The 16,403-nt window shown below is 45.1% G+C and overlaps 1 protein-coding gene across 1 annotated transcript in view; it reads left to right on the top strand.

Moving 5' to 3' along the window:
- Positions 1-14,191, top strand: part of LOC133378984 (zinc finger protein 850-like) — a 51,689-nt gene extending 37,498 nt beyond the window's left edge. Inside the window, exons 3-5 of the mRNA XM_061613596.1 lie at positions 266-535; positions 1,560-1,714; positions 11,285-14,191. Of these exons, the coding sequence (XP_061469580.1) occupies positions 266-535; positions 1,560-1,714; positions 11,285-12,951 (2,092 nt within the window). The 3' untranslated portion in view covers positions 12,952-14,191. The remainder of the gene's footprint in view (positions 1-265; positions 536-1,559; positions 1,715-11,284) is intronic.
- Positions 14,192-16,403: the final 2,212 nt, after the last annotated feature.

Below are 16,403 nucleotides of genomic sequence, written 5' to 3'. Positions count from 1 at the left end.
ACTGCAGCTCAGGGGCAGAGCCTCTGCTTGGCTTGAAGGAGGATCAGTCCAGCTCAATCAGTCTCCAGCTGTTCCACGAAGGGCTAGAAAGGCTCCCTCTCTGAAACCCCAGAGAGACACTGCCGGTCAGTGCAGACATTATAGTAAAGGCAACATTGAACCAGGCTGACCTGAACTCTGCTTTATTATTTCAATACAAGTTTAGACAACAAGAAGCCTCCGCTCTGTCTGTTGAACTTCCCACCACTTGTGTCTCTGAGTGCAGGGCGAAGGCGGGGCTGTGCGTTCAGGCACAGGAGGTGGAGGAGCGCCTGACTGAGAGGCTTCTGGTGGAACAGGCTGAACTCCCACTGGGGCGTCTGGAGATGGGGAGCTGTACTGTCAAAGGCAGAGCCGGGGCTCTTTCGAAGCTGGACCTGCTACTTGCACCCTCCCTGGGTGACTCATCCCAGTCCATGTCCTCATCCTCTGACTCACCCCCACCCGTCCACTGCCGCCTGGCGGGGCTCACAACAGTGATGTGGCTGCAAAAAAGGCAAATGCTATTTTAAGCTGCATTAACAGAAGCATCGTTTCCAAATTGCATGAAGTACAGTTCCCCTCTATTCAGCACTGGTTAGACCTCATCTTCAGTACTGCATCCAGTTCCGGTCTCCGCGCTTCAAGAAGGATGCAGACAAACTGGAAGAGGTTCAGAGGAGGGCGACGAGGAAGATCAGGGCACTGGAAACAAAGCCCTATGAGGAGAAAGAACTGGGCATGATTAGCCTGGACAAGAGAAGACTGAGGGGAGATAGGATAGCACTCTTCAAGTACTCGAAAGGCTGCCACACAGAAGAGGGCCGGGATCACTTCTCGATTGTCCCATGGTGCAGGACGCGGAATAATGGGCTCAAGTTGTGGGAAGCCAGATTTCGGCTGAACATCAGGAAAAACGTGTTACAGCAGTATGACAATGGAACCAATGTCCTAGGGAGGTGTGTGCTCTCCAACCCTGGTGGCATTCAAGAGGCAGCTAGACAGCCACCTGTGAGCTATGCTTTAATTTGGATTCTAGCAGTGAGCAGCGGGGTGGACTGGATGGCCTTTTAGGCCCCTTCCAACTCTATGGTTCTAAGGATACTTAGAATAACAAGCTTTGCAAGAGGAAAGAAGTGGGTCTCTCTCCAGAAGACTGGTGAGGCAGGGTCCCCACCAGGATGGGCAAAGAAACCTCCCAGTCAGTGGGGCAGTGGAATCCACTCCGAGTTTTCCCAGGAGATGTCCAAGGAGCTGAAACCTCCGCTGCTCCCAGTTTTCTAAGCGGCGTCTTAGTTGCTGGGAAGGTGGATCCCTCGGGGGAGGGGGGAGACTATGACTGGGTGGGGGTGGAGGCGAAAGGAGATCCCAGTGTTGGAGACTACTGGCGGGAAGGGGGAGCAGCGTAGCTGGGATCGGAGGGAGGATAACTCCCCCAGCTGCACCCATTAACAAGCCTGCCTCTGCTGGGACTGACCCCCTCCCGTCACTCTCCGTGCAACGCAGCCGCGGAGCTTCAGTCACTTTAAGGGTTAACCAAGGACAACGGAGGCGAAGGGAAGAGCTCAAACGAGGGACGTCCTCTTCCTGCCCCGCCTCTCCGTGAGCAATGCAGGCTGGAAGCGCAGGAGAAGCCCCTCTTTGTGCGCGGCGATGTTGGCGAGCGGGGTTGCGCAGGGGGAGCCTGGAGACAAAGGTATGCAATTGGGGAGAGGGGAGGTTGGGAGAGGGCGAGGACCCCCCTTAAGCACCCCTCCCAGCAGACCCTCCGATCGGAGGCTGCAGCTCTGCCCCGTCCCCTCTGCCTCTCCCCTGAGCTGGGCTGGCTGTGTGAGGCCGGATCGAAGCATCCCTTGGAACATCTGTGGTTCTGATGATGGATTTTGTGGCCTTGAGCTTGGAGATGGAGGCGCCCCATAGTTGGAACAGAGCTAAGTAGACACCAGTGAGCTAAATGGGCCACTTCTTCATGTGTCCTCCTTTGTCCTTTGGTTCAGCTGTGATAGTTGAATAGTGAGGCTCTTCTTTCACTACCTTCATTCTGCCAGCCCTCCCCAGTTTCCTACTCTGTTGGAATTAAGGTCACCGTTTAATTCAGGGAAGCAGACACGTGGCCTTGCCCTCCTTGTTTTAGGGTAGCCCGGCATACAAACTGTTTAGCGAGTGTCATTTTTCCTGAAATGGGTGCAAATTGGTGGGCGCTACTTCCCGCTCCCTCTTCCTACACCAGGTGTAAGTTCCCTACTAAATCAGAGGGTGTTATCCATGTTTCTCCACACCACACCCCTTTATGGCACATCCACAGTGTACATTGAAAGCATGTGGCTTCCTCCAAAGAGTCCTGGGAGTTGTAGTTTATTAAGGGCGCTGGGAATGAAGCACAGTGAGGAAAAACTATTCTCCAGGATTTGTTGGGGGAAGCCGTGTGCTTTACATTTGTGTTGCATGTGCTTTAAATGTCTGGTGTGATCATACACTTCTAGCGTGTCTCCTCTAAGCTTTTTTTCTACAGCAAAAATCCCCAAATGTTGCAACCCTTGATTATTTTGGTTCCCATTTCTCTACCTCTTCCACCTCTAGAATGCTATTTTCGCGGTCAGGCAACCAGAACTGTAGACAGCATTCCAAGTAGGATCACATCTTGGATGTGTATAATGGGGTTATGATATGGGCAGTTTTATTTTCAGTGTGTGTCTTAATGATCCCTCACATGGAAATCACCAATTTCAGAGCTATAACATCAGTTTCAAAGTTCAAAGTTTATTACTGTACAATCATAGATCCACATACATACAAAAGAATAATTTAAAATCACAAGGAATCTAAAGTAATCTCCTCAATAGGGCCAGGGGATACTACTTGGGTTTTTCGAATAGATTGGGCTACATATAGGAATTTTGCTACTTGTACAGACTTGGCTTTATCATTTTCGGACAAAAGATATTATAATAGCCACTCTGTGGTACTACCAGGATATCTTGATGTTAATGGGAGAATGAATTTTTCCCTTATTTCTTTGTATAGCTCACAGACAAAAAACACATGTTCGACAGATTCTACCATTTTTGACTTGCAAATACATATCTGATTAGCCTTTGGTATACCTTGGAAGCGACCTGTTAAAAGTATCAGTATCTTAATTAAGGTGTCCGCTATGACCTCGATGTCTCTCCTGTGAGTCACCACCGATTCAGTTAGGATTTTTCACTTGTGTGCATCACTTTACGTTGGCTTACATTTAATTGCATTTCCTCTTTAATACACAAGCCTGCTTGAAGAGTTCCTTTTGGAGTTCCTCACAATCCTTCTTTATTTTAATCACCCTGAACTTGATATCAACAGGAAAGTTGGTTGTCTCGCTTCTCACTCCAAATCCATGTCGTTTAGAAACAAGTTTAAAGCACATTTCCTCGTATCCCATGATTGCTGTGTTCCACTCCATGTTTGGTAATTCTGCCTTTAATAATATTTTCCACTACTTTACCGGAACAGCTAATAGGCTTCTGATTTCCCAGATACCTTCTGTGTCCTTTTGGCTTTCAGATTGTCATACATTTGCCAATCCATATGGCAGCAAGTCCTTGAGAGAAGATAGATATTTTTCTTAGAAGATCAGCAATGTCACATTTGGGTTGTTTTCAGACCTCTCTGGTAGATGCCATCTGGACTTAAGATGATTTGTGAACACTAAAAGAAAAGATCCCGCTTGCCCCATCTCTCTTCAGAGTGCGAATGGAGAACAGATGATGTCCAGCCTTGCCTGGGAGTATTAATGAGGAAGGCAATTGTTTTCTTCTTCCAGGGACTGGTGACCTTTGAGGAAGTGTCCTTGCACTTCACCCAGGAGGAATGGGTTCAGCTGGATCCAGACTAGCAGGCTCTGTACAAGGAGATCATGCAGGAGATTCATGAGATGGTGACCTGTTCTGTTAGAATTAGGTTAAGGATAGCCTTCTTACTCCCTTCCTGGCACCCCTGCTTAGCAAATCTGACACACTGTGCATTCCAGATTATCCGATAGAGCTGCCATTATTTCCCCTTTTCCCAGAGAGGAAGACTCGGGGGGCCAATCTAATACTGATAATTCTGGCATCCTATGGACAACATCCCCTGTGCTTCCCAGCCAGAGCCCTCTTTAACTAACTGTAAGGCCTACAACACTCTTCCTCTATTGCTGCCACCAATCTTAAGAGTCAGTTTTTCTTTAGCACTTCAAATACCTTTTACTTGGTAACGGGGAACCACATTTTAGCTCAAGTATCTACCTGATCCTAAGTGACTACTTACCTCCAGGATATTGGTCCTCTCAGGTGTAAAGCTGTTTGGCTGGTCCACTGCAGGCTTTTTCCTGATGGTGGATGAGGCACAAAGCCTGCATAGCACAGCCCACCTTTTAAGGATATTTCCTCCCACAGAGGTTTGCGGGGCACTGGGCACTCTTGGATCAATTAATGCTGAACTCACATAGTGCAGGTGTGTTTGCGTTATATGCCTTCAAGGTGATTATGACTTATGGCGACCCTAAGAATCAGCGACCTCCAAGAGCATCTCTCATGAACCACCCTGTTCAGCTCTTGTAACTTCAGGTCTGTGGCTTCCTTTATGGCATCAATCCATCTCTTGTTTGGCCTTCCTCTTGTCTTTTCGGGTGAGTCATATCTTCCCATTATGTGTCCAAAGTGTCATGAAAACCTGAATTCAAGATGGTTGTGTAGCAAAAAATTGTGGGGTTTCATTTGTTAATGTGGGATCTTAACAGGTTTACAGTTGATTTCTATATTAGAGCTAAGAGTTGGCAGTTTTATTTCCCAGCTGTGGGTAATCAGAGGCCCACCCTAACACCACCTTGTCAGTAGAAGCTGGGAAGGTCATAAAGTCTGGAATGCTTTAGGGAGGATGTTCCATTTGGCCGGTGATTGATGGGCCCTTAATCCATGAATTAATTTCCTGATTGGTTAATTGGATCCGGCCTGTTGCTGGGGAGTCTGCCCTAAGTATGGGGCTCAAACCTTAGCTTTCGTTCCTCTCCTGGGTCGCATCATGCCTACTTGATGTTGCCTGCTGAGGTTCCATGTTGCATCAACTCTCCTGACTGTTCCTCTTTCTGAAGAGAGGGGAGCTGTGCAACTGTCTACCAGTAAGTATAGGCTAGGCTAGATAGAATCCTTGTTTTTCTGTTGTGACTGAACTCATAGAATCATAGAATAGTAGAGTTGGAAGGGGCCTATAAGGCCATCAAGTCCAACCCCCTGTGCAACGCATGAATCCAAATCCAAGCATTTCCGACATATGGCTGTCCAGCTGCCTCTTGAATGCCTCCAGTGTCGGAGAGCCCACTACCTCTCTAGGTAATTGATTCCATTGTCGTCTGGGTCTAACAAGTTAGGAAGTTTTCCTGATGTCCAGTCGAAATCTGGCTTTCTGCAACTTGAGCCCATTATTCCGTATCCTGCACTCTGGGATGATTGAGAAGAGATCCCAGCCCTCCTCTATGTGACAACCTTTCATGTACTTGAAGAGTGCTATCATATCTCCCCTCAGTCTTCTCCTCTCAAGGCTGAACATGCCCAGTTCTTTCAGTCTCTCCTCATTGGACTTTGTTTCCAGTCCCCTGATCATCCTTGTTGCCCCCCTCTGAACCTGTTCCAGTTTGTCTGCATCCTTCTTGAAGTGTGGAGACCAGAACTGGATGCAATACTCAAGATGAGGTCTAACCATTGCTGAATAGAGGGGAACTAGTACTTCACGTGATTAGAAAACTATACTTCTGTTAATGCAGCCTAAAATAGCATTTGCCTTTTTTGCAGCCACATTGCACTGTTGGCTCATATTCAGCTTGTGATCAACGACAATTCCAAGATCCTTCTCATGTCGTATTGCTGAGCCAAGTATCCCCCATCTTATAACTGCATTTGGTTTCTTTTTCCTAAGTGTAGAACATTGCATTTATCCCTGTTGAATTTCATTCTGTTGTTTTCAGCCCAATGCTCCAGCCTATCAAGGTCCCTTGGAATTGTTTCTGTCTTCCACAGTGTTAGCTATACCCCCCAAGTTTGTATAATCTGCAAATTTGATAAGCATGTTCTGTGCCTCCTCATGCAAGTGAAAAATATTGAAGAGCACTGGGCCCAGGACCGAGCCCTGTGGTACCCCACTTGTTACCTCTGCCCAGTTTGAGAAGGAACCATTGAAAAGCACTCTTTGAGTATGATTCTCGAGCCAACTATGGATCCATCTGATAGTTGTTTCATCCAGCCCACATTTAGCTAGCTTGTGTTTTACCTTGCCCCTTTTGAGTGTTGATATTAAGCAACTATTTTGCTGCTGTAACTGTGCACCTCTTTTATTCTTTAAGAAAGTTATTTTTATTTACCTGTGTGTATTCATTCAGGAGAGGGTTGACTCTGAACTGGTACATTGACCACTGACCACAACTACAGTGTGAATTGGGTATTTTGTTTAAAGGCTTCAGAGCAAGGAGTTGCTGTTTGGCTCGTGCTGTCTGTAGTCCTTGGCAGGTTTTCTGGGCTCAGAGTTTCCCCTGGGCTCAGGGTGGTTAACCAGTATAAAGGCTGGTGGCAGTCTACTACCCTGCAGGACTGTTGTGAGCGAGCATAGCCTTTAAAGAGAAGGATATTTTGCCAGAATCAGTTTGCTTGAGTGGGGAATTAGCTTCTGGGACGGTGGAGGGTGTCCTGGGAGAACTTCCCTCCCTCACAGAAAAAGTATGATAACCTCAGTTTCAGCATTTTAGCTTCCAGTGATAATTCTGGTTTAATTTGTTCTAACACCCAATCATTTATCTTTTTCGCAGTCCATGGTACCCGCAAAGCTCTCCTCCAGCACTACATTTCAAATGAGTTGATTTTTCTTTTCACTGTCCAAGTTTCACATCCATACATAGCGATCGGGAATACCATGGTCTGAAAGGTCTTGACTTTGGTGTTCAGTGATGCATCTTTGCATTTGGGATCTATTCTCATAGCTACCCTCCCCAGTCCAAGGCTTCTTCTGATTTCTTGACTCTTGTCTCCATTTTGGTTAATGACTGTGCTGAGGTATTGATAATCCTTGACAAGTTCAATGTCGTCATTGTCAACTTTAAAGTTACATAAATCTTCTGTTGTCATTACTTTAGTCTTCTTAATGTTCAGGTGTAGTCCTGCTATTGTGCTTTGCATTTGTTTCAAATCATTACTGGTTTCTGCTAGTAGTATGGTATCATCTGCATATTTCTCCCTCCAATTTTAACATCTCCTTCATAAGAACATAAGAAGAGCCTTCTGGATCAGGCCAGTGGCCCATCTAGTCCAGCATCCTGTTCTCACAGTGGCCAACCAGGTGCCTGGGGGAAGCCCGCAAGCAGGACCAGAGTGCAAGAACACTCTCCCCTCCTGAGGCTTCCGGCAACTGGTTTTCAGAAGCATGCTGCCTCTGACTAGGGTGGCACAGCACAGCCATCACGGCTAGTAGCCATTGATAGCCCTGTCCTCCATGAATTTGTCTAATCTACTTTTAAAGCCGTCCAAGCTGGTGGCCATTACTGCATCTTGTGGGAGCAAATTCCATAGTTTAACTATGCAATGAGTAAAGAAGTACTTCCTTTTGTCTGTCCTGAATCTTCCAACATTCAGCTTCTTTGAATGTCCACGAGTTCTAGTATTATGAGAGAGGGAGAAGAACTTTTCTCTATCCACTTTCTCAATGCCATGCATAATTTTATACACTTCTATCATGTCTCCTCTGACCCGCCTTTTCTCTAAACTAAAAAGCCCCAAATGCTGCAACCTTTCCTCGTAAGGGAGTCGCTCCATCCCCTTGATCATTCTGGTTGCCCTCTTCTGAACCTTTTCCAACTCTATAATATCCTTTTTGAGATGAGGCGACCAGAACTGTACACAGTATTCCAAATGCGGCCGCACCATAGATTTATACAACGGCATTATGATATCGGCTGTTTTATTTTCAATACCTTTCCTAATTATCCCTAGCATGGAATTTGCCTTTTTCACAGCTGCCGCACACTGGGTCGACATTTTCATCGTGCTGTCCACTACAACCCCGAGGTCTCTCTCCTGCTCGGTCACCGCCAGTTCAGACCCCATGAGCATATATGTGAAATTCAGATTTTTTGCTCCAATATGCATAATTTTACACTTGTTTATATTGAATTGCATTTGCCATTTTTCCGCCCATTCACTCAGTTTGGAGAGATCTTTTTGGAGCTCTTCACAATCCCTTTTTGTTTTAACAACCCTGAACAATTTAGTGTTGTCAGCAGACTTGGCCACTTCACTGCTCACTCCTAATTCTAGGTCATTAATGAACAAGTTGAAAAGTACAGGTCCCAATACCAATCCTTGAGGGACTCCACTTTCTACAGCCCTCCATTGGGAGAACTGTCCGTTTATTCCTACTCTCTGCTTTCTGCTTCTTAACCAATTCTTTATCCACAAGAGGACCTCTCCTCTTATTCCATGACTGCTAAGCTTCCTCAGAAGTCTTTGGTGAGGTACCTTGTCAAACGCTTTTTGAAAGTCTAAGTACACTATGTCCACTGGATCACCTCTATCTATATGCTTGGTCCATTCATCTTGGTCCAATCCTGCTTTCCGTATGATAGTTTCTGCGTGTAGATTAAATAAATAGGGTGACAAAATACACCCCTGTCCCACACCCTTTTCTACTGGGAACCAATTGTTTTCTCCATATTCTGTCCTTCCAGTAGCCTCTTGTCCAGAGTATAGGTTGCACATCAGGACAATCAGATGCTGTGCCACCCCCATTTATTTTAAAGCATTCCATAGTTTTTCATGATCTACACAATCAAAGGCGTTGCTGTAATCTATAAAGCCCAGGGTGATTTTCTTCTGGTGTTCTGTGGTCTGTTCCATTATCCAACGTATGTTTGCGATACGACCTGTGGTACCTCTTCCCTTTCTAAATCCAGCTTGGACATCTGGCACTTCTCGCTCCATATATGGTAAGAGCCTTTACTTTACTTGCATAGCATATTAAGGCAATAGTTTCAAAATTACTGCATTCCCTGGGATCCCCTTTCTTTGGAATTGGGATGTATATTCAGTGCTTCCAGTCTGTGGGCCATAGTTTTCTTTTCCATATTTGTTGACAAAGGTTTATCACAATTTGGACACATTCAGTCTCAGTAGCTTGTAGCAACTCTATTGGTGTGCCATCTGTTCCTTGTCAAAGAGTTGTCCCCCTGGGCTCCCTTGCCCTCAGTACCCCAAGGGAGGTTCTTTGCTTCCGAGAACAGTCCTAACTCCTTTGGGTCTCTGCTTCCCAGACAGAACTCTCCGTCCTCCAGGAGTAATTTTATAGTAGTACTGCCACCCCCCCTTCCTGGCCCTTTTCTCTGAGGAAGGGGATCTGTGAGTTCTAAAGGGATTAACCCTTATTAATCAACAGTAATCAGTAGCATCCAGAGGTCAAAGACTAGATTTAGAATCGTTAGTTTCAAGTCAATACACACCATCTATAAAAGCGTAGTTTATTTAAAAGAAAATAGAAGTATATACAAAAGAGAGCAGCAATTGTGTCCTTAAAGCCAATCACCCTCAGCTGAGTTACAGGAGATACATTGGCGTAACAAAAGTGAGAGGTTTAATAGACAAAAGAATATAAACAAGAGCTTGCTAAGCTAAGATCCTATTACTTACAGTAGAATAGCCTGGTTCCCAAATGGCTTTTTTTTCCTGTAAAACTTTAGGGAAATAGGGAACAAAGACTGAACGAGCATCCTTCATTTTTATGGAGTTTATCGTTCAACAAGGCCGGGGAAAGCAAATAGCCATATTGTGCCCCTGCCGTGATCTACTCCTTTGAAGCCTTTGATGATAAGGGGGCTAGACAGCATCACCCCGGGGTCCTGATCTACAACAACCCCTCTTCCTCACTTTTGATCTCAGGAAGCCGAAAAGGGATAACAGCTAAGGTTCAGTTGCATCTTCTTGCAAGGTTGCAAATTGTCTGTCTGACACTGAGCTGCGGATCTCTCCCAATAGGGTGTCCTAGGGAACCAAAGGCTCCCAGAATTCCCTCTGGTTAACCCATTTCAGCTTGACCAAAGTTTTGTATTCGTGACATTCCTGGTCTTTGTTTCTTCCAAGTATTTTAAGAGCAGCTTTCACCTCACATTCTAAAATTGCTGGTTCTTCATTATACGGTTCCTCTCTGAATAAATCTGCTATCCTGGCATCTCTTTTATAGAGTTTTTCAGTGTATTACTTCCATCTTTTATCTTATCTCGGTCAGTCAGTGTGTTCCCCTGTTGATTATTCAACATCCCTACTCTTGATCTAAATTTCCCTTAAATTTCTTTATGTACTTCTGCATAAATTCTCTCAATTTCCTTTACTTCTGTTTGCCTTTGGAGCATAGACTTAGATGATGGTTATGCTGATAGGTTTCCCATTAAATCTCATTGATATCACTCAGACTTGGCATTATAGCTCCTAATTGCTTTTGCTACATCACTTCTCACTATTAGAGCAACCCTGTTTCTTCTTAATTTCTCATTTCCTGCATAAAATATTTTGTAGTTGCCTGAAAATGGCCCATTCCCATCCATTTTATTTCACTCACACCAACTATTGTAATGTTGATGCATTCTATTTCTTGCTTGACAATGTCTAACTTTCCCTGGATCATGCTTCTCACATTCTATGTTCCTATTGTGTGCGTCGCACAACTCTGGACTCTCCTTTCGCATCTGTGCGCATCAGCCTCTGGGCTTCCTTTCGGCTTTGACCCAGCTGCGTCATTAGTCACAGCGCTACTCGTACTTGTCCTTTGTTTTTCCCCAGTAGCTCGGTGAGTGCCTTCTGACCTGGGGGTCTCATCTTCAAGCACTATCTCATGTTGCAGGTAATAGGGGGCTAACATTTTGGGAGGGAGGGAGGGAGGGGATGCAAGCTGCTGTCTGGGCAGTGGAAAGGGCCACTTTCCTGTCAGACAGGATCCATCCTAGGTTTGTAAATTCCAGCTGTGCATAAGTACTGGGCTGTCCACCTTAAATGGAGGAACATGAGAGCAGATTTTTGTTACAATTGTCTCTCTGCATTTCTTTTCACAATCTCTTACCAAGCACCTACTGCTAAACTAACGCCGTACAAGGCCTTGAGCTTTGACAGTTAAACTCTGATACCAACAGAACTCACAGAAATATGTTTTCAAAGTACAAATCATAATATATTCAGAGGATTTCTCCACAGCATTTTATCACCTTTCCTTTTCATTCCATCAGGATACATCTGGGGTGTCAAGGCTGAGGGAGAACCATCTGAAGTATCACTGAAAAAAGCTGAGGAGCAAGTGCAGGAGCAGAAACTGAGGAGTCAAGATGGAGCAAAGAGACAAGAGGAGAGACAGACTGACACAGGAGACAAACCTTATGAATGCTTCAAATGTGGAAAGAGCTTCAGGTGGCATAGCACCCTTATGGTGCATCAAAGAACTCACATGGGGGACAAACCTTATAAATGCTTGGAGTGTGGAAAGAGCTTCAGTCAGAGTAGCCACCTTACTTCGCATCAAAGAACTCACACAGGGGACAAACCTTATCAATGCTTGGAGTGTGGAAAGAGCTTCAGTAGGACTAGCACCCTTACTTCTCATCAAAGAACTCACACAGGGGACAAACCTTATAAATGTTTCGACTGTGGAAAGAGCTTCAGTCAGAGTAGCCACCTTACTTTGCATCAAAGAATTCACACAGGGGACAAACCTTATAAATGTTTCGAGTGTGGAAAGAGCTTCAGTCGGAGTAGCAACTTTACGTCGCATCAAAGAACTCACACAGGAGAGAAACCTTATAAATGCTTGGAGTGTGGAAAGAGCTTCAGTGACAGCAGCACCCTTGCTTCGCATCAAAGAACTCACACAGGGGACAAACCTTATCAATGCTTTCAGTGTGGAAAGAGCTTCAGCTTTAGCAGCACCCTTACTTCGCATCAAAGAACTCACACAGGGGACAAACCTTATACATGTTTGGAGTGTGGAAAGAGCTTCAGTCACAGTAGCACCCTTACTTCGCATCGAAGAACTCACACAGGAGAGAAACCTTATAAATGCTTGGAATGTGGAAAGAGCTTCAGTGACAGTAGCACCCTTACTTCACATCAAAGAACTCACACAGGGGACAAACCTTATCAATGTTTGAAGTGTGGAAAGAGCTTCAGTGACAGTAGCACCCATACTTCGCATCAAAGAACTCACACAGGGGACAAACCTTATCAATGCTTGGAGTGTGGAAAGAGCTTCAGGTGGAGTAGCGCCTGTAGACAACATCAAACAACTCACACAGGGGACAAACCTTATAAATGCTTGGAGTGTGGAAAGAGCTTCAGGTGGAGTAGCGCCTGTAGACAACATCAAACAACTCACACAGGGGACAAACCTTATAAATGCTTGGAGTGTGGAAAGAGCTTCAGGTGGAGTAGCACCTTTAGACAACATCAAAAAAGTCACAGAGGGGACAAACCTTATAAATGCTTGGAGTGTGGAAAGAGCTTCAGTCAGAGTAGCACCCTTACTTTGCATCAAAGAACTCACACAGGAGACAAACCTTATCAATGCTTGGAGTGTGGAAAGAGCTTTAGTCAGAGTGGCCATCTTACTTCGCATCAAAGAACTCACACAGGGGACAAACCTTATCAATGCTTGGAGTGTGGAAAGAGCTTCAGTCAGAGTGGCCACCTTACTTTGCATCAAAGAACTCACACAGGAGACAAATCTTATAAATGCTTGGACTGTGGAAAGAGCTTCAGTCGGAGTAGCACCCTTTCTTTGCATCAAAGAACTCACACAGGAGACAAACCTTATAAATGCTTGGAGTGTGGAAAGAGCTTCAGTCGGAGTAGCCACCTTACTTCACATCGCAAAACTCATACAGGGGACAAACCTTATAAATGATTCACCTATGGAAAAAGCTTCAGATGGAGTAGCACTCTTACGATGCATCAAAGAACTCACACAGAGGACAAACCTAACAAATGTTTGGCATGTGGAAAGATTTTTAGTCAGTGTGGCCACCTTACTTCACATCAAAGAACTCACACAGGGGACAAATCTTGGGAGTTGCACTCTTGGCTCAGGAGAGAGAGAACAGAGACAAAGGTGTCTCCTCTCTCACGGACAGTGGAGAAGGGAAGAGAGGAAAGGGCGGAAGCAGGAAGAGCAGCTCAGCTTCCCTGAGCATATTCGTTTACAAGGAAATAAGTCAGTCAGATTATCCCAGGTAAAGATAAAGTAGCCTATCCATCTGGAAGACCTTCACTCTATCTCCCTTCTGGAACATAAACAAAAGAACAAAACAGGAGTTGCGGGGGCGTGACTTGCGGAGCTGCGCAATGGCTGCGTAATCTCCCTGGTCTGTGGCCCCCTGGTGTAAAACAACCCCAAAACAGCACTAAAGACTCACTGAAAACTGAAACCCCTCTGGGAATGATTCCGACCCCTCCTAGAAATAAAGAAGGAGATTTATTGGGCTATTTTAAGCCACTAGACAACAGACGGCCCAAGTGCAGCTAAGAAGCCTGTGTTAGACAATATGGCTCCAGGCCAATCGAGGACAACTAAGACGATGCCTCAAGAGGTAGGAGCTAATGGCCCACTTTCAAGAGAAGACTTTATAGCTCAATTAAAATTTTTTAAAACAGATATGGAAGATAGCTGGAAAGTTGCCCTGAAGCCTTTACAAGATAAAATTGAGGCATTTGGTGAGTGACTTGATAACATAGCAGCCTCAGCATCGGAGGCTTTAGATTTGGGCCTAACAATTGCAGAGGACTTTTCAATTCTAAAGTGGGAAAATCAAATTATCAAAAATAAGCTTGAGGAATTACAAAATCGCTCACGTTCCTCAAATGTTCATTTTAGAGGACTTAAAGAAGGAGCAGAGGAACATTCTCCCTCAATGGCATCATTTATTACCGCATGGTTGACTACCATCATCCCAGAATTCGAACTAGAAATATCTGTGGGCTATAGGTACATTCTTAAATTGAAACTTTTTTGCCTATTAGTGAATTTTCCTGCTTTTTAATCCAGAAGGTAAGAAATGGGATCCTGTGCAAGCTTGTTGAGAATGGATTGATCATTTGCATGCTTATTGAGTTCAGTGGGATTTACTCCCCTGCAATCATGCTTAGGATAGGTGAAACTGACCACAGGAGATGGGGAGGGGAGGAGGAGGAAGAAGAGGAGGTAGGGGAGAAAAGGCAGAGGGGAGGACTGGGATGGGAGCAGCAGGAGGGGGAGGGGAGGGGCACAGGTTTGAATCATTTGCATGTTTATTGAGTTCAGTGCGATTTACTCCCATGCAAAACTGATCGGGGGAGGGAGGACTGGAGTGAGCAGGGGAGGAGGAAGAAGAAAGAGGGGGAGGAGGAAGGGAGAGCAGAGGGGAAGGAGGGGAAAAGCAGGTCTGATCATTTGCATGCTTAGCAGACATGAAAGGGACAAAAGGATGAGTCATCACCCAAATCCACAAAAGGGCATAGACAAACACAGCAACAGGGGTTTCATATGCAAAACTCCAAAGCAGACAGGAGTGAGGCCTGGCTTCAAATGGCCAGCTGAAGTAAGGGAAGCCCCCAGGCAAACCGACTTTAAACAAAGACAAATAAAGCGGAAAACAGAGACTTATAGCTGTTACGTGTCTGATCAGGGCAAGGATGATTGCAAAAGCAGATTTTTAATTGACTCAGGATCCGCCTTGCATATTGTAATTGATAAAAACCTGTTTAAAAGTTTTAAAAGTCACAAGCAAAAGATACTTACAGCGTCTGGACAGGAATTCTTCTGTGAAGGAATTGGTATAGTGGAATTGCTATGCAAAGTCCCCGATGGGGGAAGACAGATGGAACTTAAGGAATGTCTTTATGTTCCAGATTTTAAAGACAATTTCATAAGTGCGACAAGAATTATGAAATTTGGAGGTGAACTCCATATGATTGGAGAATTTTGCCATGTTCTAGATGAAGGAGGAATAAGTTGCACTGCAAAACTGAAAAATGGACTTTTAATTTTAGAATATATTGAAACTATGCATGCAAATATGGTCAAGGAAACGAGCAATTCTGAATGCTTGCATATCTGGCATAGAAGGATGGGACATGCCAGCTTAGCTAGAGTAACTGCTCTTGAAAAAGAGAATTCAGCAAGAGGCATTAAAATGAGACAGTGCAATTGCACACAGACTTGTGACTGCTGTATTAAAATTAAAAGTGTGAAACCAAAATTTCAGAAGTGTATGGTTTCATCTGTATTCTGTTAGGTACTTGACTTCTTACTAATTGCCTCAGAACTCCGACTCACTCTCAACAACAATATAATGTACAATATAAGCAGAAACATCACATTCCCCCCCCCCTTAAAATAACAGCAAAGTATTATTCCTACTCTAGGATTCATTCGACGTGTTAATAATAAAAAACAAGTCTCTTAGGGGAAAATAATAATAATAATAATAATAAAATTTTATTTCTAAGTCACCTATCTGGCCGCGACAACGGCCACTCTAGGCGACGTACATAAAAGGGTAAAAATGCAACATTTAACCAGAACAACAGTCGACAAAAATCTAAAACCGCCCATCTATAACAGCTAACCCTAGTCTACCCCAGCAATCCTGTATGCCTTCCTGAATAGCCAGGTCTTTAAGGCTTGGCAGAAGCCTACCAGGGAGGGGGCATGGCGAAGATCATAAGGCAGGGAGTTCCAGAGGGTGGGGGCCACAATTGAAAATGCCCTCTCTCTGGTCCACACCAGCCTAGCTGTTTTAACTGGTGGGACCGAGAGAAGGTGTTGCATGGCTGATCTCGTCAGGCGGCATACTTGGTGATGTTGGAGGTGCTCCTTCAGATAAACTGGTCCGAAACCGTAAAGGGCTTTAAAGGTTAACACCAACACCTTGAATTGGGCCCGGTAAACAACTGGTAGCCAGTGTAGTTCTTCTAACACCGGAGTGATGTGATCACGGCGATGGCTGTTTTTAATCAAACGTGCCGCCGCATTCTGTACCAGCTGGAGTTTCCGGACCGTTTCCAAGGGTAACCCAACATAGAGCGCATTACAGTAGTCTAAGCGAGAGGAGACCAGGGCATGTACTATCCGTGGGAGCAGATGGACAGGAAGGTAGGGTCGCAGCCTCTGTATTAGATGTAATTGATACCAAGCTGCCTGGCTCACTGCCAAAACCTGAGCTTCCATGGACAGCTGGGAGTCTAGAATGACCCCGAGGCTGCGGACCTGGTCCTTCAGGGGCAATCTTACCCCATTAAACACCAGGTCTATATTTCCTAGCCTTCTCCTATCTCCCACGAGCAGCACCTCAGTCTTGTCGGGGTTCAGCTTCAGCCTAT

The sequence above is a fragment of the Rhineura floridana genome, chromosome 3 (assembly GCF_030035675.1).
Source record: "Rhineura floridana isolate rRhiFlo1 chromosome 3, rRhiFlo1.hap2, whole genome shotgun sequence".
Lineage (NCBI taxonomy): Eukaryota > Metazoa > Chordata > Lepidosauria > Squamata > Rhineuridae > Rhineura > Rhineura floridana.
The sequence above is the reverse complement of the archived record's forward strand: the minus strand, read 5'-3'. Positions and strand labels throughout refer to the sequence as shown.